Source organism: Uloborus diversus, chromosome 6, assembly GCF_026930045.1.
Source record: "Uloborus diversus isolate 005 chromosome 6, Udiv.v.3.1, whole genome shotgun sequence".
Classification (NCBI taxonomy): domain Eukaryota; kingdom Metazoa; phylum Arthropoda; class Arachnida; order Araneae; family Uloboridae; genus Uloborus; species Uloborus diversus.
The window spans coordinates 84,453,520-84,475,067 of record NC_072736.1 but is presented as its reverse complement, the minus strand read 5'-3'; the positions used below and the strand labels follow the sequence as shown (position 1 = coordinate 84,475,067).

At 31.2% G+C, this 21,548-nt stretch overlaps 1 protein-coding gene across 1 annotated transcript in view; it reads right to left on the bottom strand.

Moving 5' to 3' along the window:
* The window catches only part of LOC129224055 (adenylate kinase isoenzyme 1-like), a 72,853-nt gene extending 51,758 nt beyond the window's left edge, over positions 1–21,095 (bottom strand). The window contains exons 1-2 of the mRNA XM_054858455.1: positions 20,970–21,095; positions 2,897–2,927 (exon numbers count right to left, since the gene is read on the bottom strand). Of these exons, the coding sequence (XP_054714430.1) occupies positions 2,897–2,927; positions 20,970–20,975 (37 nt within the window). The 5' untranslated portion in view covers positions 20,976–21,095. The remainder of the gene's footprint in view (positions 1–2,896; positions 2,928–20,969) is intronic.
* Positions 21,096–21,548: the final 453 nt, after the last annotated feature.

Sequence of the window (21,548 nt, the reverse complement as noted above, 5' to 3'; positions counted from 1 at the left end):
AAGAAAAAAAAAACATTTAAAAAACCCCATTATTTAGCCCACTTTTGGGTTTTTTTAAATTTTCCGAGATGTTTTTTAAAAAATTAATAAATTTAAATACTTTCACAATTTAAACTTTTTTATTTGTTCTTCACCACTGACAATGGACAAAAAAAAAATTAATTTTGAAGTTTTATAGTATTTCTTGTCTCTTAACGGCATTAAAAAAATACTTCAAAGATTTTAAATAAACGTATTTAACTTTTTTCTTTAACTGGTTAATAAATAACTCAAATTGTCTTGACTAAGTCCTGTCACGTCTGATTTTCTTAATATTTGTAGATTGTACAGAGGAAACTACTCTGGCTAAAAGGCTTTCATGTGAATTATTTTTTGAAAACCAACACGTCACAAATCTCGAATAAACAAGGTATATTTTTCAGAAATTAACAGGTTTTACAAACGGTGGGACAGAAAACAGAATAGGATATTTTCATTATCTTACGAAAAAGTTTAATATTTCTTACTCTGTACACAGAAATAGAAAAACAGGCAACATAAAATTCAAAGAAATGTCTTGATTAAGCTGGAAATTCAGTAAATAGGGATTTAAACTACTTGAGGTTCTACAGTAGTTTTACATAACAAAATGAAATACAATCCAGTAAAATGTAAAAAAAAAAAAAAAATGTAGCAATTAAAAACGAGCAAAAGATTTTATCACCTGAGAAGTAACTTTGCCTTAACTGTTGGGGTAATCATAGAAACTAAACAATCTGAAACTTCACCATTTTTGGGTTTCATCGTCTTTTATACTTTTCTTCAGAAAACGCTGAATTTTCCAGTTTTTTTTACCTCAGGACAATTTTTGTGCTTTGTACATATACTTACGCTACAATATGCTACAAATACCCCTTATTTTCCCTAAAAAAAGACAAAAAACCCCACATTTCTTTTAAAAAACTCAGATTTAGTTGGGTTTTTCGGGTTTTATTTAAAAAAACCCTGGGTCCATTGGCATTTTTTTTTAAAAAACCCGGGTTTTGGCCAACCCTGCATGATTCAAATGCATTTTTTTTTTTTTTTTTTTTTGCAAAAGAAGTCCAATTTAAAGTACTAGGGATCATGTTACACTGATACATTAACTGAATCGATTATTTCAGAAAGGGCATAAGTCATATTTCTTCCGAAATTGAGTTGGCAGTGGTTTTGATGTATTTTTATGAAGATAAATCGTTTGGCGTAGAAGGGAAGTGGTCACCATTTTTTTTAGTGCAGGAAGGGCACAACTCGATGACTTTTGGTGTTTCTGTTCTCAATACGAATCTTTCATAATTTCGTAATTTTTTGTGAAGTCATTCGTTTTTCCCATGCGACCGGGATTTTGAGATACTTACACGAATGTTTAACCGCTATTACAGAAGGACGACTACAGCGGATCCAGAAACTATTCAAGGGGAGGGTGAATGACTTTTAGCATTTATTACCCTTTACAAAGTATCCTAAATACCAGTACTAAATCTCCGAATCTCTTACTTTCGTTTAACGTAAAACGAGATGGCCTGCAATCGTTAGACTTAAATTCTCAAACTTTTTCAGGGTAGAACCCCAAACTTCCCTTTTTACATTACCGAAGATCATGTAAAATTGTGTTTCCGATTGTTCAATGCCAAAAATCTGCCGATGGAAAGTTACTTTATTTAGCGTCAAGGAGGGAGCATTGCGCAAAATGTTCAATAATAGATGCTCAATGTTGGAGCTTTTTTATAACACAACATACCATCTGTTAAGGCCCCTAATACGAGTCGGCGCATCAGCTTAAGATCAGCCGTTTTGGATCGGAGCGCGTATTTGAGTGATTGTCCTCTCTGGCGAGTAATCGCGTTTGGTGATTGTTCACTGCGAGTGATTATTAGCGTCACATGAATTGTTAATTAAATAATGTATTATTTTCAGAAAATTTGGCGAAACCCGAAACTTTGTTCTGGTAACCCTAGCAGCGCAACAATGAAAAATCCGTTGAATTTTTTGAAGTGTTTTCGGCATCGGGGAATGATGAACAGTATCTGTGACGTAACCCCATAAAAGAAATCCCATGGCATGTGGAACGAACTGGATAACAAATTAGACGTTTGCCGTGTAACAAAAGGGTCACACATCGAACATCTGTAACTAAAAAAACGATATATATATATATATATATATATATATATATATATATATATATATATATATATATATATATATATATATATATATACGAATTCATATATCACTTATTATAGTATGTGCAGTAATTTCGAAAAAATGATTCTTTGAACCATCATTTGTACTTACCCTGAAAACAGACATGCATACATGCCAACAAATATACATACAGTAAAGTAAGAATAACAACGTATGAAAATTGACATTTTCTTCTGTTTGAACTTTGGCTTAATCTTTGTCCAATTGCATTCTTTCTTTCGGCTTTCTGTACCTCAGAGTGAGCTTTTGGCCTTTGTTTGCATTCCTAATCCTTATCGGTTTATAATTTTCTCATTGTTGTTTAGCTAATCCGCTATTTTTATCTTTTAAGCTGTTTGTTTATCTGCTCTTGGCTTTTGTCGAATGTCGTTTTATCCATAAGCTCATTACTTTTTGCATTGAATAAGGCGTTCCCTGTAACGCCGAAACACGTGTCTGCAGTAATCTACGAATTTGTGCTTTTCTGACGTTGTTGTTCTTACTTTACTATTCAGAACAAAGGTATTTATTTATTTTAAATATACATACGTTTGATTACTTTTAGATTTTAATATATTGGTCATTTAGCGTTCGCATGACATTTTCTTGTTGAATTAAAATGTAAAGCAAATATTATGAGCTAAAAGCTTTAGTTATTTACTCTTTTAAAGAAATATTGTAATCATCTTACCTATGACAAATATTACAGGCACTTTGATTTCCTGAAAGCAATAAGTCTGATTTTAGAAAGGCATTGCATTTTATAACTTTTAGCAAATAAAAAGAAAGTCTTCAAACAAGGATTTTTTCAAACAAAGATCTTTATTTACAACATAACATGTTATTACGGTTGTCAGTTTATCAAACATTTTTTCAAGAAAGATGCTAATTATCACTTTATGCAGAATTTTAGAAAAATATGCAACAAATTAGTCGTTTAATATATTTTTTTTTCTTTTAGAACTGTTTAGCTGATTTTTAATTTATTTTATAATTATATTTTCAAATGCATTTAAATTAGGATTTTAAATGGATATGCTTTTACATTTCCCAAAAGACACAAAATAGATACACATTTTCTATTTTAAATTGGTATAAAGTAAAAAAAAAAAATATTTCAGTTAAAATTTTTTTAACCAGATATTCGGTATTAGGTACATTTCTGTTTTTTACAATTTCTCAAAACCTTCAATAATAACACTAAACACTTATGATGGTTTACCAGGCGTACACAACGGGGGGGGGGGGGGGGGGGGGGGGGGGGAGCCATAGCGCAGGCTACGCCATTGAAGCTTTTACGGAGGTGTTTTAAAACGTATTTTTTTTTTCCTTCTTTTGGGGTTCTACCTAGTGGTGGGGGTCATCATGGTACGTGGGAGTGCGCCCTTGCTCTTGAGGCATGTGGAGACACCTAGGTTTACTTATCTGAAAACTATATGAAGAACGAACAGTAGCATTTAAAACGTGATCTTTTTCCCCGTTGACATAGCCGTTAGAATGATGATTGTTAGTTTGATGAACTCTCATGTTATTATTAAACTAATTGCATTTCCCGGCGTTGCACGGCCTACCTCATAAATAAATGGTTTCAAGTGCCGCATGTACGGCAGCCAGGATTTCTAAAAATTTCCCATCAATTTTCAGAAAAGAGCAATATTTTTATGACTCAAAATTTAAATTTTGACCTCTTTGGATTTCTTTAAAATCCTAAAACTTCAGTCATCTTTATGCAATAATCAGCATCAGGAGCGATCTTTCCACTTTGACAGCAGCATGTATTTATGAATTAAATTCTGGAAACTTCGTAAAATGGTTTCAGACTATTAATAATTCTAAAATTAACGTACGTCAACTTTTCATAATTTAGCCTATATAGGGGAATGTGGGGCAAAGTGAAATGGTGAAAAGTTACTCCGCTTTTAGCGACACTTACCTAGTAATATTTTAACTATGTAGTAACATAATGAGATTATTCCAATCAAGAAAAAATTCCCTCTGAAAATCAAAGCATATGATAATACAAGCAATTTTTAAAATTTGACACTCAAATTGTAATATTTTGTAGTAAGTCAAAAGTGATTTTGATGTTATCAAATGAGAAAGTTCTTGTTATTAACATTTTTGATATTAAATGGGGCCTTCTAAATTCGGTGCAGTATTTATTTGGTAATATTTAGCTTCTTTGTACTTTTAATATATTTCACAGTTAATCAAGTGCGTGCAGGGCAAAGAAAATGAGGCTAAGTGAAATAGTTCACTTAGTAGTTCATTTCATCGACTCATTCAATCATTTACTAAATCACTCACGTATTCATTTATTAAATAACTTTTTTGAGTTCCTTCATTTAATAGCTCTCTAATGAATTATTTCATTCACTTATTTTCTCATTCATTCACTAATTAAAACACGCAGTTATTTTCTTCATGTATTAATTACTTAATTATTTTATTTATTACATTTTTTGTTTTATTATCTTTTTATCTTTTCATTTATTGAATTATACTTTTATTTGCTCATTAGTTTGTTAAAAAACATTTTTTATACTCGAATAAAACATATTTTATTAGATAAATACTTCATTTTTCACTTTACTCCATAAAAAAAAGTGAAATTTTCCTTTTTTTTTTTTTTTTTTTTTTTTGAAGGAATAATTTTACTGTCAAAAATAAAAAATGTTTCAATGCAAGTTTTATTATAAAATACAATATTCTTTCTTTATGTACTGTGATTTTCAAAACAAATTTCCACTTTGTTCATTTTGAAAAAGCTCAGTCCTCTTAACCATTTCCCTTTGCCCTATATTCCCCTACTACATGTTCCACAAAAGCTATTAAAATTGGCAGAACGCACAGGCGATATTAGAAAGAAAAATAAATAAATAAAACATGAAAACTAAATTTATTACAGTGAAACCTGTGTAAGTTGGCCACTCGCGGTGCACTACTTAGTGGTCAACTTAGAAAGGTTGATTTATATAATAAGGGCTAATTCCGTGCCTGAAAAAAAGCGGTAAACTTGGACAGGTGTTCAACTTACAAAGGTAGTCAACTTCACAGGTTTTACTGTACTTTTCTTCACGAAAACATCGCCTGCTACGAATCAGAAATTCAACTTTACTAAATTTCAATTTCGCGACCAGAAACCGCAGACGATACTTCAGAAATGAATCTAAGGTCTAAGCCTCGTTTTAGAACATGGAATTATCTTAAAATGAAGAATTTGGGGTGTTCTAATTATCCCTCGAACTTTGGGTAAAGTTCACATTGTGCAGCTATTTAAGGGCTTTAACATGCTGCAAAAATCGAACAAATATGACAATTTTTAGATGAGATAATTGCAAATTATGTTTTTCTTTAAAACTGGAATAAAAATCATGGAATGCTTTTATTCTAAACGAAAGGTACCCTATGTTCACCCTGGCTCTCATGACAACGTGTATACAAAATTTCATGATGATTGGAGTAGTTAATGCGTGAAACAAGCAAACAAAAATATATAAACAAACAAAGTTACTTTTGCATTTATAATATTAGTAACGATTATATTCTGAAATTTTCGGAAAACTATTTTAATACTGAGACTAAGTAATTCTAAAATAAACGTACATTAACTTAACCGATTTTTTGCCAATCTATTGTGTTCCACAAAAGCTACACTAAAACAAGCAAAAACACCGTCGATATTTTTTTTAAAAAGCGTGAAAACTCAATCTGTTATTAAAAAAAAAGTGTTCACTCATTTTTCCACAAATAACTATAATTATGAAACAGACGATATTTTTTTAGGATATACAGTGGCTCCCAAAAGTGTTCGTACACTTTTAAATTTTTTAGAAAAATCAATATAACTCGAAACTGAATTCGAATATGAAGTTCAATATTTTTTCACATCATTCCTATGCCATTCTAAATACAACCCATTGGTTTTTTCAAAATATTGACGGATCTTCTTTTTGAAATGAATCAGAAAACGAAGAGACAGAGAGATAACATGCCACAAAAGTCATCGTACACTCAAATATTTTCGAATAAATTCATGATTAAAATTATCATATGCCATTTTATTAATATTTTTGCATTGTGTTGACCCTTAAGAGTCATTTGGCTTTAATTTTTTGTTTATTTATTCCTTAATATTGTGCTTATTACTGCAAAATGGCTGGTATTCGTAAAAACCCACAAACACCATTCAAAATTTGAATTTTTTTCCCACAGTAGTGGTAAATTGGTTTGAAAGGTCTCTAAATTAGTTAATTTATTTGTTTGTATGTAAAGTGCTTGATAAAATGCTTTAAAGAAAGGAATCGGACCGAAAACAAGGTAAGAAAATGTTAACCGGCAAAGTTGACAAAACGTGATCGGAGATTTAAAGTTAAAAAATTTATGAAAAATACACATTTGAGTGCTGTAAAAGTTTCTGCAGAGTTAAATAAAACATTTTAACATTTAATTTTCACCTAAAATTGTTCGCCAAGTTCTCTGATTAGCTGGATTAAATGGGACCTCTTCCCGCAGAAATTTTCTTGGTCGTGCGAAAAATAGAAAGCTTACGCTTTTCGCCGCAAAATCAATGATAAATAAGCTAAAAACGTTTTAGAATCACGTCTTACTTACAGATAAAAATAAATTCAACATTTTTGGTTAAATTGTTGTATAACTGTATGTAGAAGAAAAAATTAGGAACTTAATCTTAAGAACTTATTTGGATCAGTTAATCAGGACGGTGGAGGTTTTCTAATGTGAGGGTGCATATCAGCATCAGGACTTGGTAGTTTGTAATTTTTTGATGAAATAGTGAATCATGCTATTCCTTTAAATATTTTAAAAACCAATTTTGAACTCTTAGCCAAAAATTTGGTTATTGGAAACAACTTTGTTTTTTATCAAGATAACGATAAGAAGCACACGGTTTTCAACGTTTGCGTCTAGTGACTCGAAAATTGTCCTAAAGTTTAGAAAACACCCCCTCAATCTCCAGATTTTAACTTAATGTAACGTATTTAGAGATATCTGGAGGCTAGATTTCGAAAATAGGGCTTTGAAACGAAAATAGAGCTAGAAACAGTAAGACTCGAAGTGTGGTTGAACACTTACTCAGAAATTACGCAAAAAAAAAAAAAAAAAAAAAAAAAAAGAAAGAAAAATAATGAAATCTTTTCCAGACGTTTAAAAAGCGTTATGAATACTGTATGATATTCTACTAATTAATAACTTAATAAAAAGTTAGATTATTCAATAAGATATAGCCATTTTATAAAGTGTACGAAGACTTTTGTGAGATGAAATATCCGGCACTTTTTGGTTTTTGATTTTTAAAAAATTAAGTTTTAATATTTTTAAAAAACTTTTCATGTAGTTTTGTTAAAAATTGATCATAGATTCTATAATTAAATACCCATTCCGAAGTATTAATTCTAACCAATGGATTGGGGCCTATTTCGTTGAAAATCGTAGGTGTACGAAGACTTTTGGGAGCCACTGTATATACAGTGGCTCACAAAAGTGTTCGTACAATTTGATATTTTTTAGTAAAAGCAAAATAACTCGAAACTGTATTCGAATATGAAGTCCAATATTTTTTCACATCATTCCTATGTCATTCTAAATACAATCCATTGATTTTTTCAAAATATTGACGGATCTTCTTTTTGAAATGGGTCAGAAAACGAATAAACAGAGAAATAACACGCCACAAAAGTCATCGTACACTCAAATATTTTCGAATAATTTCATGATTAAAATTATCAAATGTAGATTTTTTAATTTTTTTGTATTGTGTTGACCTTTAAAAGTCATTTGGCTTTAATTTTTTTGTTTATTTATTCCTTAATATTGTGCTTATTACTGTAAAATGGCTGGTATTTGTAAAAAACCGCAAACACCATTTAAAATTTGAATTTTTTTCTCACAGTAGTGCTAAATTGGTTTGAAATGTCTCTAAATTAGTTCATTTAGCTGTTTGTATAGCAAAGCGCTTGATAAAATGCTTTTAAGAAAGGAATCGGACCGAAAACAAGGTAAGAAAAGGTCGACCGGCAAAGTTGACAAAACGTGATCGGAGATTTAAAGCTAAAAAATTTATGAAAAACACACATTTGAGTGCTGTAAAAGTTTCTGCAGAGTTAAATGAAACATTTTGCATTTAATTTTCACCTGAAATTGTTCGCCAAGTTCTCTTATTAGCTGGATCAAATGGTACCTCTTCCCGCAGAAATTTTCTTGGTCCCCCCCCCCCCCCCGTGCGAAAAACAGAAAACTTACTCTTTTCGCCGCAAAATCAATGATAAATGAACTAAAAACGTTCTAGAATCACGTCTTACTTACAGATAAAAATTAATTCAACATTTTTGGTTAAATTGTTGTATAACTGTAAGTAGAAGAAAAAATTAGGAACTTAATATTAAGAACTTCTTTGGATCAGTTAATCAGGACGGTGGAGGTTCAGTGTGAGGGTGCATATCAGCATCAGGACTTGATAGTTTGTAATTTTTTGATGAAATAATGAATCATGCTGTTCCTTTAAATATTTTAAAAAACAATTTTGAACTCTTAGCCAAAAATTTGGTTATTGGAAACAACTTTGTTTTTTGTCAAGATAACGATTAGAAGCACATGGTTTTCAACGTTTGCGTATAATGCCTCGCAAATTGTCCTAAAGTTTAGAAAATACCACCTCAATCTCCAGATTTTTACTTAATGTAACGTATTTAGAGACATCTGGATTCTAGATTACGAAAATAGGGCTTTAAAACGAAAATAGAGCTAAAAACAGTAAGACTCAAAGTGTGGTTGAACACTTACTCAGAAATTACTCAAAAAAAAAAAAGATTTAAATCTATTCCCAGACGTTTAAAAGGTGTTATGAATATTGTATGATATTCTACTAATTAATAACTTAATCAAAAGTTTGATTATTCAATAATATATAGACATTTTATAAAGTGTACGAAGACTTTTGTAAGATAAAATTTCCGGCACTTTTTGGTTTTTGATTTTTAAAAAATTAAGTTTTAATATTTTTTAAAAAATTTTCATGTAGTTTTGTTAAAAATGGATCATAGATCTTATAGTTAAATACCTATTGCGAAATATTAATTCTAACCAATGGATTGGGGCATATTTCGTCGAAAGTCGTAGGTGTACGAAGACTTTTGGGAGTCACTGTATTGAAAACATATTAAAGAGGAAAAAATTAGAATACCATAAACCACAAGCCCAAAGATGCGCAAAGCAACTAAACAAATAAGCCAGATAAATATAAACATTAATAAAACAACAAGCAGACAAGGTAACAAAATAGATAAATGACAGAGATGAAGCCAGTACTCTTCAGCAGTGGAAACTTCATCCTATGGTCGAAAGGCCAAAAAAAATTATACTTAAATTAAATGTAGGATGTCCTGTTACGAAAAAGCTAACATTCAGGATTACATTGGGCTAAACGCACATGTGAAAAATGAATGCAAATTTTTGGTACTAAGACCTAAAACTAAGCACTGGGGTTTCGTCTCGGACATTAGAAGCCAAGGCTATCAATAATGTCCCTCCACCGTACCGCCAGCGAAAAATCACAAGTCTTACACTATGTGTCTGGGTGCAAATTCCAATCCATAATCACCAGTTCAATTTTTGTGCCAGTAGATGAAAATAAAAATTAAAACAAAACCATCAAATGAATAAAAAATAAATAAAAGGATCATCCGATAAAACAGGTTCAAAAACATTCCAGGTCGACCGAAAAACACATTTCAAAAAACATTATTAACTGAAGTCCAATCACATGGATTCCTCCAGAAAATTCATACACGTGAACAGTTAGAGGATTGCAGTGAAGCGAAGTGTTGATTAAAGGCTATGCTAGAGAAAATATTATTCACGAGATTATCTGGGAAATGAATTAAGCAGTTTATTCGCAACTCCAGAGCTCGAATACGCTACCTTGCGGTGATTTACAAAACTGCCGAAAAAACTAAAACATTGCGTTCCACGTGTTCATTTTGGGCAAAACAAACAGTTTGTTATGTACATTTTTTTTTATTTGCGTAATTCATAATTTGGAATCGTCATCAGCAACAGCGTAATATCAAACATATCTGATATAAACTGTGAGTACACATTTTATTTATCTTGTTCTGAGTGAATTTGAATAAATATCAGTTTTTCAATTCGATGAAAAAAAAGCGGACTTAACAACATTGACTGGACACCATGCTGAAAAGTTACAGCTTTTTCTTAACCTAATTCCACATAAATGATTTAAATAACCTTGTTATTATATCATCCAACTGAAATGGACAGTATGCAAATAAATTTTCTTGAAAATATTTATCGCAGAACAGATTGAAAAATCCAGAAAGAACGTAAGAATTTGAGCAATAAAAAATAAAAGCTTGGAACTTTTATCGCTAAAATATCGCGCCTGTCATTATCGGTGTTTCGCCAAAAATCTGTTTATAGGGTCATTGTTTTAGTATTGTGTGAAAGAATAATGTATCTTTACAAGATTTCGCATATCAGTTAAATCATTTCCATGACGAATGAATTAAATGCATGATGATTTCTTTTGATATCCAATCATATACTGTTTGACCACGGATCGTATGGAATTGGCAAACATCCAGTTAAGGCGACTCCATTTGAATGAGGGGAAAAATAAAAATGTTATGCGCGTATTCCGCTTATTTGAATGAGACTCTGCTTAATTTAGAGGCTAACATACATCTGCAAAATCTGACATCCCTGAAAATTAATAGATGCTTCATTTCCGCGTGTAAACCGGATGTTTGCCTTTCCATACAATCCGTGGTTAGACAGTAATCATAGAAATATATTATCTAGAGTTCAATGTTACTCTTGGCAGTCTGTCACGTAAATGCACTATGTGACAAAAATGTCAACTAATCCCGGAAATGTCACAAAAATGCCAACAAATGCCGGAAATGTCACGAAACTGAACATAATATGTACTAATGTATAAAAAAAAACAGTACAAAATGAAAATGCTGTTCGAAGCGAACCAAAAATTAATGAATACCGAATTCAACATCGTGAAAATGGCTGCTTCAGAACAACTTACTGTGTGTTCTGCATTAATTGTTTACTTTCGAAATACTTTTTGATTTCTCATCTCTTTCTACATGGGTCAGAATAACCAAAAGACTTTGAAAAATCTTTTCAAATGAATACAGAACAAAAAATCAAACATGCGAACAAAAATTTCTGTCATTTCCTAAGTTTAGAAGCAATTTATACATTACGGCGTGCGTTTGTTTTAGTTTTTTCATCCGCCATTAGACAGTGACTGCAGCGTCCCCTATAGTTTGTTGGAGTTACGAATTTTTAAGTAGATTTATTTCTTGGTTGAATCATCACCGTAAGAGTAAATGCCTGTTAACTGGCAACGATATATTTGATGACGTAAGCGCAGATCAGCCAGTTTACCTTTAAACTTTCTCTTTAGTCCAACGAAAATCTTTTTGGTCCATAAATGTGTTGTGTAACTTTGCAAAGGAAATTACGTTTTCGTTTCCAAAGGAGAGCAAAAAACGTCATTTTTGCTCTGGATCTATACGAAGTGATCCATTGGATGCTAGATTTGGGAAATATTGCTAATTAGCTGGATCATAATATAAGACAACTTTGAATCCGATTCATAAATGTGGTTGCAGCAGACTGTAAATGAGTCTTATGGATGCATATGAGTTTTGTAGCATTGTGAATACTTATTTTTATGATGAATTGCCGAGTGAGATGCACATAAGTAATATCTGTCTCATCTTATTGATGTTTTACCTCAAGTACAAGTACATAATGATGACAAACAAAAGAAAAAGTTATTCTGTGTTACCTGTTATATTATAGTTAACTGAACATTGCATTTTCTACATTAAAGTTTCAAGTGTGATGTCGGCTCAAGAAAAACTGATCGTCGATAGAAAATTATTTTTGAATTCCTAGCATCATTAGATTTAAAAAAATCCTGACAGAGAGGGCTAATTTACCTTTATCCCGCATGTAAGAAATGTAGTAGTTTTGTATAGTTACAGCATTAGGTATTCAAAAGTTGCTACCTTATCCACTTCGGTAAGTATTTTTGAAGTGTTTATATAGAAGTAAAAACTTGCCAATCGACAATGTTATCACTCAATGAGTATAATTTTGATTTTTTCCCCCTAGCCAACAGTCTTTGAACTAATTTAATACTATAGTTCAGTAAATAAAAAAAAGTTTTAGCTAACGAAACCTGTTGTTGTATTTTGAAAAGTTGTTGCTGTTGCTACGTCTAATAAGTCTTAGAAACGAAAGTTTCTGACACTGAAGAAACAGCTTTAAGATTTGTTTAATTTAGTTGGCGATTTATTTCAGAAGACCCATTCACGGTTTTCATTTAGCTTGTTTTTTTGTTTGGCGGACAATTTTCTTTTTATTAGCTTAATGCAATCATTAGGCGAACTAATTTTTATTTTAACGCAACATTTAGTCTTATTTAATGGTTCGCTTTATCATAAGTCCATTAACTTTAAGATATTACCTCGCACTCGTTTTATCAATAATTTCGTCAATTAAGTCCCAACTAAGACTTTCACGAAAAGAAATAATTGCCATTTTGCCTGATAACTCTCCAACATAAGACTAAAAAACAGAAAAATAAAATAATAGTTTAAAAAACTAAAAAAACACGCTTTCGTAGCAAAACGAACTAAAAAGTGAAAAATAATCTTTGAATGATAGTAGTTGACCAATCACTTAATTTTAATATAATACAAAAAAGCGTGGAGGGCTTCTTATCAGTTGTCTTGAATTTCTTCCATTTGTTGTCCAAGCAAAAATGTAAATAGACAGCACCCCCACGCTTTTTAGCCAACTTTTCCAGTAAAAGTCAGAAAAAGAAGAAAAAAGCATGAAAGAAGGCTTAATGCATCTTAAAAATATCGCGAAAAACAAAAAAAAAGATCAAAAATAAATAAAATAATTAAATAAATATCGAAAAATTAAAAATTGGAAAGTAGGGTATTGAGATGGGGGAAAATGTCTGTCGGTCTGTCTGTCCTCCCCCCCCCCCCCCCAATAACTTTTGAATGGATAGTCAGATTCGAACAAACTTTTTTTTGTTCGAAAGATCTCGGCGAGGATACCTCATTCCCATATTTCACTTTTTGATTTGAACTATTTTTTGTTTAATTTTGAACAGTTCAAAAAAACTTAACATTAGCGCCTACGGGGAAATTGAAGGCGATTCCGAACTGTGAGGCGAATTTGCTTCAAACAAACTTTGTAGGAAAAAGATTTTGATGAAAAACTTGTATATAAAATATTTTTTTGATTTGAACAATTTTCCGTTCAATTTTGAACAGTTCAAATCCTTTAACAATAGCGCCTACGGGGAAACTGAAAGTCAATGTAGATTCCGTACTTGAAGGCGGTTTTACTTCAAACAAATTTTATTGGAAATAGCTCTTGACGCCAAAATCCAGGCTCCGACTCTGAGAATTTAGGGGCACCTGACTCCGACTCCGACTCCTGTGCCCGATAATTAATCGGACTCCGACTCCCCGACTTCGACTCTGACTTCGTAGCTTTGGCAAAAATTTATACACGGAGGACAAATGACTGAGTCCGATTCTCGGATATTCGACTCCGATTCCTTTATCTCAAAATGATATTGACTCCGACTCCAACTCCGCAGCTATGGTTTTAACTGCGAAATAATTATTGTTGATATGACTTTTTTTTTATTTTCATGCTTAAGTTTTAATTTAGGTATTTAGTTTTCGGGGAATTCGGAACTCCAGCGCTCGAATACGCTACATTGCGGTGATTTACAAAACTGCAAATGAAACTAAAACATTGCCACGTTGCGTTCCATGTGTGTCTGTCCCTTAGTAGTATTCTCGAGCTTCTCAAAATAATGTTAGTTTTCATTATTTCCTTAATAATTGGTGAAAGCGAAAATTCTGGATTAACAAACGTGGATAACGTTATACAAGGTAAAAAATTTTATTGTTTTGTATGAATTTGTAAGAATATGGGGGTTTTTTTAATCTTAAATTAATTAAACTTACCATATTTTACAGCAGTATTTAGTTGGAATGGACGGTATGCAAAATATTTTCTTGAATATATTATCGTAGAACAAAATGAATAACCGAGAAAGAATTTACTTTATTCCTTTTATTCTCAGTTGAAAGTTTTCGCCAAATTTGTTTAGGGTTATAGTTTTAGTATAGTGCGAGCAAAGTAGCCTAGGCGAGATTTCGCGTTTTTAGTTAAACCATTTTTAATTTTTATCATGAGTGGAATAAAATGGTAGTAAGATTACAGAATTCGATAAGTGAAAAGAAATAATGGTCAATCAACTGAAAAGAAAACTACCACCATATATCCGTGAGAATTTTGTTGATGATTTGCATGACATGACACAATTAAATCGTAACTCAGAAATTAGAAAAATCGAAACAGAAAATTTTTAAATTAACCGATTCGGGAATTCGAGAGAAATAACTCAGCTACAAATGGAAAACAATAATCGCTAGCCAAGCAAGGCAAAAAAGTATCTTCTTTCGATAACAATTTGTAATGTCATATTGAAATTTCTAGCATTAATTGTTATTCTTGTCAGGCCACAATTATTATTTAGTTTTATCAAGAATTGATAAATATCGAATCCAACATCGTGGAAATAGCTGCTTAGAACTACGAACTACGTAGTTTGCATTAATGTTTGACGTTTAGTAATGCTTCTTGAATTCTCATTTCTTTCTACGTGGGCCAGAATATTCACAAGACTTTGAAAATTAATTTAAAAAGAATAAAGCGAAAAAATCATACGTACGAACAAAAATCACAACACTTTTAGCATTTTCTCCGTTACCATGTGCGTTTGTTTTAGTTTTTAAGTCCGCCATTAGACAGTGACTTCAGTGCCCCCTATAGTTCGTTGGAGTTGCGAATAAACTCGAAGTCATTTATGTTTCTACATAAAGATATGCGCAGACGATTATTATTATTTTTTTTTTTTTTTTTTTTTTTTTGACAATGAAAAGTATTTTTTAAGTTGACATTTTATTGTTTTTATTTATTTTGGTAAGTGCATTAATTCATTTAAAAAATTATTTTTGGCAACAGGGGAAAAAGAAACGATTTTTTTTTTGATATGATGTATTTATTTTAATGAGCTTATTAATTTTAATTATTATTTTTTCGTTTTGAAAGCTGTTAAAGATTTTTTTTAATGGAAAAAAGTGTATTAGCTGCTTTGTTTAAAAGGTTCTGCTATTTTATTTGTTCGTATTTTTTTTTAATTTTATTTGTTTATGTTTTTCATTTTTTACGCATCGAATTTTTTTAGATGAGTGAGGAATATTTCATTCCTAGAAATTAGCTTAAAATATTAAAAAAATATGTTTGAAACAATTTGTGATTTTAGCTATTTTTGGGAAATTGATCAGGTACTAAAAAGTAGTATGGGTATACGGGAAAGTAGGCTCGTATAGTTCTAGACAGAACTTCTTGTTTGTATTACATTGAAATTAAGTGATTGGTCGACTACTATTATCCAAAAATTATTTTTCACTTTTTAGTTCATTCTGCTACGAAACCGTGTTTTTTTAGTTTTTTAAACTATTATTTTATTTTATGTATGAGAATGAAAACTTGTACAGGGTAAAAGGAAATGTTAGGCTTGATCTAAAAATGCCAAAGTTGAAACCAGCGAATCAATAAATGATAGCTATAAAACATCATGAATCATTGTATTTTTCTTGCAAATGGTACTTCCGTTACTTTGATTTTGCCGTATGCCGGCTGATGAGTGCTAATGAACACGAAACTGGAAATGTGCTCGGCTGGAAATGACTGAGCTGGCGGTGTACTTCATGTAGTTCTACTTTAGCCCTGGCGGTAATTTACTTAGAATATAGTTATAATTATTGCGATTTAAGAGAAAAAAAAAGTTTTAAAATTATGTTGGGTAGGTTGGTTCGGTCTAGTGATGCGGATTGGGTAAATACCCAGCGGGTAGGTAAATATTTTTTGGGTATTTACCCAAGACCTGGGAAACATACCCAAAAACTGGGTATTTTACGAAAAAATGCAAAAATGAATGGGATTTTTTTTAAAAGCTAAATATGAAATAATTGGTAAAACTGATACATGCATATGTATTACACAGTTTATAATATATTTTAATGAAAGACTTGATGAAATTATGAAATAAACATAACGTGAACCAAAGAATCTTTCTTTTCAATGTCTAATTGGAGATGTATAAGCAATTCAATGATGAGCATCAGGATTTCAAAATCGCAATCTAGGTTAGTCATATCCAAAATGAAAAAAAAAATTATATTAATCTGAATTTTTGGCATCTTGCTTGAATTCAAATTATGTTTTTCGCAATCACGAGCGTGTGTGTGTATGAATGCGAGGGTTTGTGTAGGCGCATGTGTGTGTGTTTGTGTAGACGCATGTGTGTGAGTGCGTGTGTGGGTGTGTATGTAGGCATATGTGTTTGTGTCTGTGTGCAGGCATGATTGTGTGTGTGTGTGTAGGAGTGTGTGTTTGTGCCTGAGCGCAGGCATGAGTGTGTGTATATGTGTGTAGGTGCGTGTGTGTGTATGCGTGTGTGTGTAGGATATGGACGCAACCTGGAGACGGTTTTCGCAAGAGGAGCAGCACCGTGAGGCCGGTCGACGCGACGGTTGTGCTGGCGGGAAAATAAAATGATAGGAATTCAAAACAGTCAAATGAAAACAATAAGCAATCGTGATTGCTCAATAAAAAGGAAGCATGAGGGATGTTTGGAAGAATAAACTGAGAAGCTATTATGATATTATGATGTTATTTATTTATTTTATTGCTCTTTAAGTGATAATGTGTCAAATATAGAAACAGTTTTCACATTAATTAATAAGCAAAAAAAAAATCAAAATATTCTTTTCTGTTGCCTTGCTCATTTGCATTTTCTCCCCGGTACTTCATGATGAAAATTTATTCAAACAATTTTTAATACATGCAATTAGTGATGTAGGGTGGGAAGGTAAATATTTTTTGGGGATACCCTGCCTTCGGATAAATATCCGAAGGCAGGATAAATCCCCTAGTAATTGCGCATTTTTCAAAAAAAAAAAATAGGTAGTATCAAAAGGTGGTGATTTTCTTTTTAAAACATAAACCGTAAAATGAAAGATTAAAAATATAAAAATTTACAAATTATATTTTTTTTAATTAAGAGCTTAATGAAATCTAAGGCTTGATGGAAAAAATGCGATGCAGAATATGCCTGAACACTTGAACTAGGTTTGAAGGAAATTTCTGCAAAAGATATAGGTAAATAAATAGTAATAATAAATTGAGCGACATTTCGTTACATTTTGATGTCATTCAGGGACATATTACTGGATTATAAAAGGCTAGGACCTTAAAAATAGATATTTGCTTTTTTTTTTTTTTTTTTTTTTTTTGTAAAAGTTACGCTTTTTACTTTTGTAGAATGGCTTTTTATTCATGAAATTTGGCTACATTGATTAGGCATATACAACACATTTAATGTGAATATCATATTAGATTGATAAGTTATTTCACACAATAGTTCTTTAAATATGTGATCAAAATACAATTTTTGGGCAAAAATTTATTGTTTTGTATATGATTAGTTGTATATATACATAGTGGAATACATACAGAAAAGTATTTTAGTTGAATATAAATTTTTGAAATAAATGCCCGGGTAAATACCCATTTTGGGTATTTACCTGGGTATATACCCTGGGTATTTTACATCACTAGTTCGGTCCGACGTGCCCCACAAAGAGTGGACCAGCCTAGCCCATATTCTTGGTCTGAAAAAGTGATGTCATAATTTTTTTTCTTTTTGACAAAAAATGAAAAAAAATGCCAATTACTGTGAACTAAAAAAACTTACTTTAAGAAAGGAGTTCAATTTTTTTCCCGCAATCTTGATGAAAACCATTAATAAAAAAATAAAGTTACAATTTCCTGAAAATTACTCAGGACTAATGAAATAACACTTTCTGGAATAAAATTTGTTCAATATAATTGCACCATGCCATTTCATTATAGGATTTGTAAGACCATTGGTGCTATTTGTTGGTCATTAAATAAAATAAAAAATATTAATAGTATTAAAATAATTGCGACCGGTCCAACGTGCCCCACGGTCCAACGTGCCCTACCTCCCCCTACTTGTTCAAGTAGTAACAATTTAGCACTTTTTGGGAGTCGGATGATCAGTATTTTCCTCGAGGGAGCCCACTTAAAGGGGGTTTTGGCGCAGAATTCTCATCTCTCTTTTCTCATTGGGGGGGGCTCTTGATTTTGGGATGTCGGGATAATACCCTCCTTAATTGAGATTTCACGATAATAAGGAAGGGTTGCGTCCTTGCGTTTAAGGGGACCTCCCTGTTTTTACTTATGTTTCTTTTGAATTTTTATCTAACAGTTGATTCTCACTTTTGACACTGGAGTAAATCTGTGTATCCCACCCCGCCAGGTAAAACAGTCCAGTAGCTATTTCACGATTTAAGCACAACAGAGTGCACCTGTGTTGACTTTTTCAAGAGCATTTGTGTATAAAGAAGTTTTATGCATACACCATTTTCGACGAATTCTTCGAGGTAATTACAACTTTACAGCATAGTGAAAGATAAGAAGACACTTTTTAATGCAGCTTAAAACCTTTCACGTTTTTATTTTGTTAGATTAAAATTGATTTTGATTTTTCCTTTCGATGCTCAAGTTATGATTTGTGTTGATTTGCACTAATTTAGTCAATTTAAAACACTTTTTGCTTATTATAACCAGGGTTCGCCGATACATATCAATCGATATAAATCATAATATGTATCACGATATATATCGATATTTATTTTGAAAATTGATCTTTCCGATATTTATTTTTTGAACTACGGTATTTTTAATATAAAACTATATTAATCATAGTAATATTGTTCATTTATTATTGAAAATAACCAAAAAGTTATGTACTATATTTTTATGATGCAATACATATCATTTTTTTAACAAAATAATACTATATTCCTTTTTTATTTTATATTTATAAAATTATTAGTAATATAACAATGTTAATTCATAGTAAAAGTGCCCAATTAAATATTAAACGTTGGTCAGAAAAAAAAAGAAAGTGTCTAATGACTGTGCAGACTAATGCATATCTTTTATTTATGAACCATGTAACCATGTAAAAGTAGCTAACAGAAGAAAAATGAGTAAAACAGCTAAAGCTAAATTAACTCCATTAAAATTGATAAAAATGGTAAATGAAATATTAGATAAACATCATGAAAGAAACCTTAATTTTAAGTCTACATATTGTAATAACAATATAAGAAAATAAAGAGTGATTTGAGGATGCATTTACTATTTTGAAGACTTTAGTTTGTGCTAATGGAAAATATTGGATATATATCAAAATATCGGATATTTTAGATATTTTCGAAAATATTATGATATTTTCGAACCCTGATTATAACAAGTTTAGTGATGTTCCTTCAAGTGGGGCATTTTACCTGATTCAGTGAGGAGAATTTCCTATCTGTCAAGGTAATATACTTCGAAAAGCTGCATTTTTTTTTTTTTTTTTTTACAAGAAATTACATGGTCGATTTTACACAGCGTCTGGACCCACATTAAGAGAGGCATGAGGTGTTATCTTTTATTTTTCGTGAGCTTAAATGTTTTTAAAAAGTCCTCAGCCTATCTTGTAAAGAAAATCTTTTTCTTCCGCTTAACTTCTTTTACCACAACAAGTTTCTCAGTTTCCCTACTAATATCATTTATCAGAAGATAAGACAGGACTGGATAGACAGTTTAAAATAAATAAAATTAGTTAATAAATCATATGTAAAAATAAATCACAATTTACTATTTAATAACATTGTAATATTCACTAAAACTGCAAATAAAACAATTTATTGGCATTTTAAACAAGACAATAGAAGCAAAAATGGAGATCAAAGAAGAATATAGCAGTCAAAACAGTAAAAAGGAAAAAATAAGTTAAGCATAAAAACAGTAAACGTTCGCTGGATATTCTTTGGAATTGTAAATGTATTATGTGGACAAATATGTTTCGGGTTTTCAGGATTAGTTTTAACTTTATTTCAAAATAATGAATTATTATTGCTATTTCATCATTCAACATTGCTTTTAAAATTTTATTTCTGATTTTTTTCAAATTATCAATTTCGAACAATAAAAAATTATATTCTTCATTCATTTTGCAAACTTAATGTAGCAATAACTAAATACAAACATTTATTACATTAATTATTTCAACACAGAAAAGCATGATGACAAAAGCTGCATTTAAGTGACATAAATAAAATTTTATTTCGTTAATAAAAGCTGCGTTATTCTTTCAGTGGAACATCAATCGAAACCAGCGACAACAACAAACAAACAAACAAAAAGATATTTAAAAGAATATTCGAAAATTAAGAAGAAAATAAAAGGGCCAAAAACTTTTATTCTGGAACAGAGATATGCCAAGTAGAAAACGAAACTATCTAAAATCTCGAAATATTCCATTAAAAAATGGTATATAAAAAATTGGAATATGATACAATAAAATACTAAACAATTTAGTTGTTCATTCACAAAGAACTACGAAGAGGTAAAAATAGTAACAAATAAATCTTACTCAGAACACGTTCCCTATCCATGCTCTGAAAGTTGTCAACAGATCGTTAAAAAAGGGAAAAATTGTCAATCATTTTCTAACTTACCGCCATAGCTTTCCACAATCAGCTGTTCGAAACAAAATTAGGTCAACGGATGCAGGAGGGTGACCTCTGAGGAAGTGCGACAATTTCGCGACTGCGCCTTGCTTCGAATGCCGCGGAACCTGAGCTGTGTTTTAAAAATTTAGAATCCGAAAACAATGCCCTCTAGTGGCGATTTGAAATCTAACGAATGACTAATAAGCGGCAGAAGATAATAACGAAAGTAAAGCGGAAGGAAAAAAAACTTATTAACGCAATTCGAGCACACATAAATAGTTTATTTAATATGCTTTATATCATTCATGGTTGGTTAAAATTTCCTATTGAAAATAAAATTAAAAAATTCAAATATTTCTTTGTTTAATTGAGTACAGTAGCTTTGAAAGTTGAAAAGGCTAACCATTTTTTTTTAATGGCAACAGAAAAAGCTTTTCAGTCTCCATACAACGAAGTTCTAATTAGTTACATTAAGATTGAAGTAGGGGGGGGGGGGAGAGGGAACGCGGTTTGGCCGAAGCTGCTGAACATATTGAGCTTTTTAGTATTGAACGCGTAATAAATGTACATAGTATAATACTATGT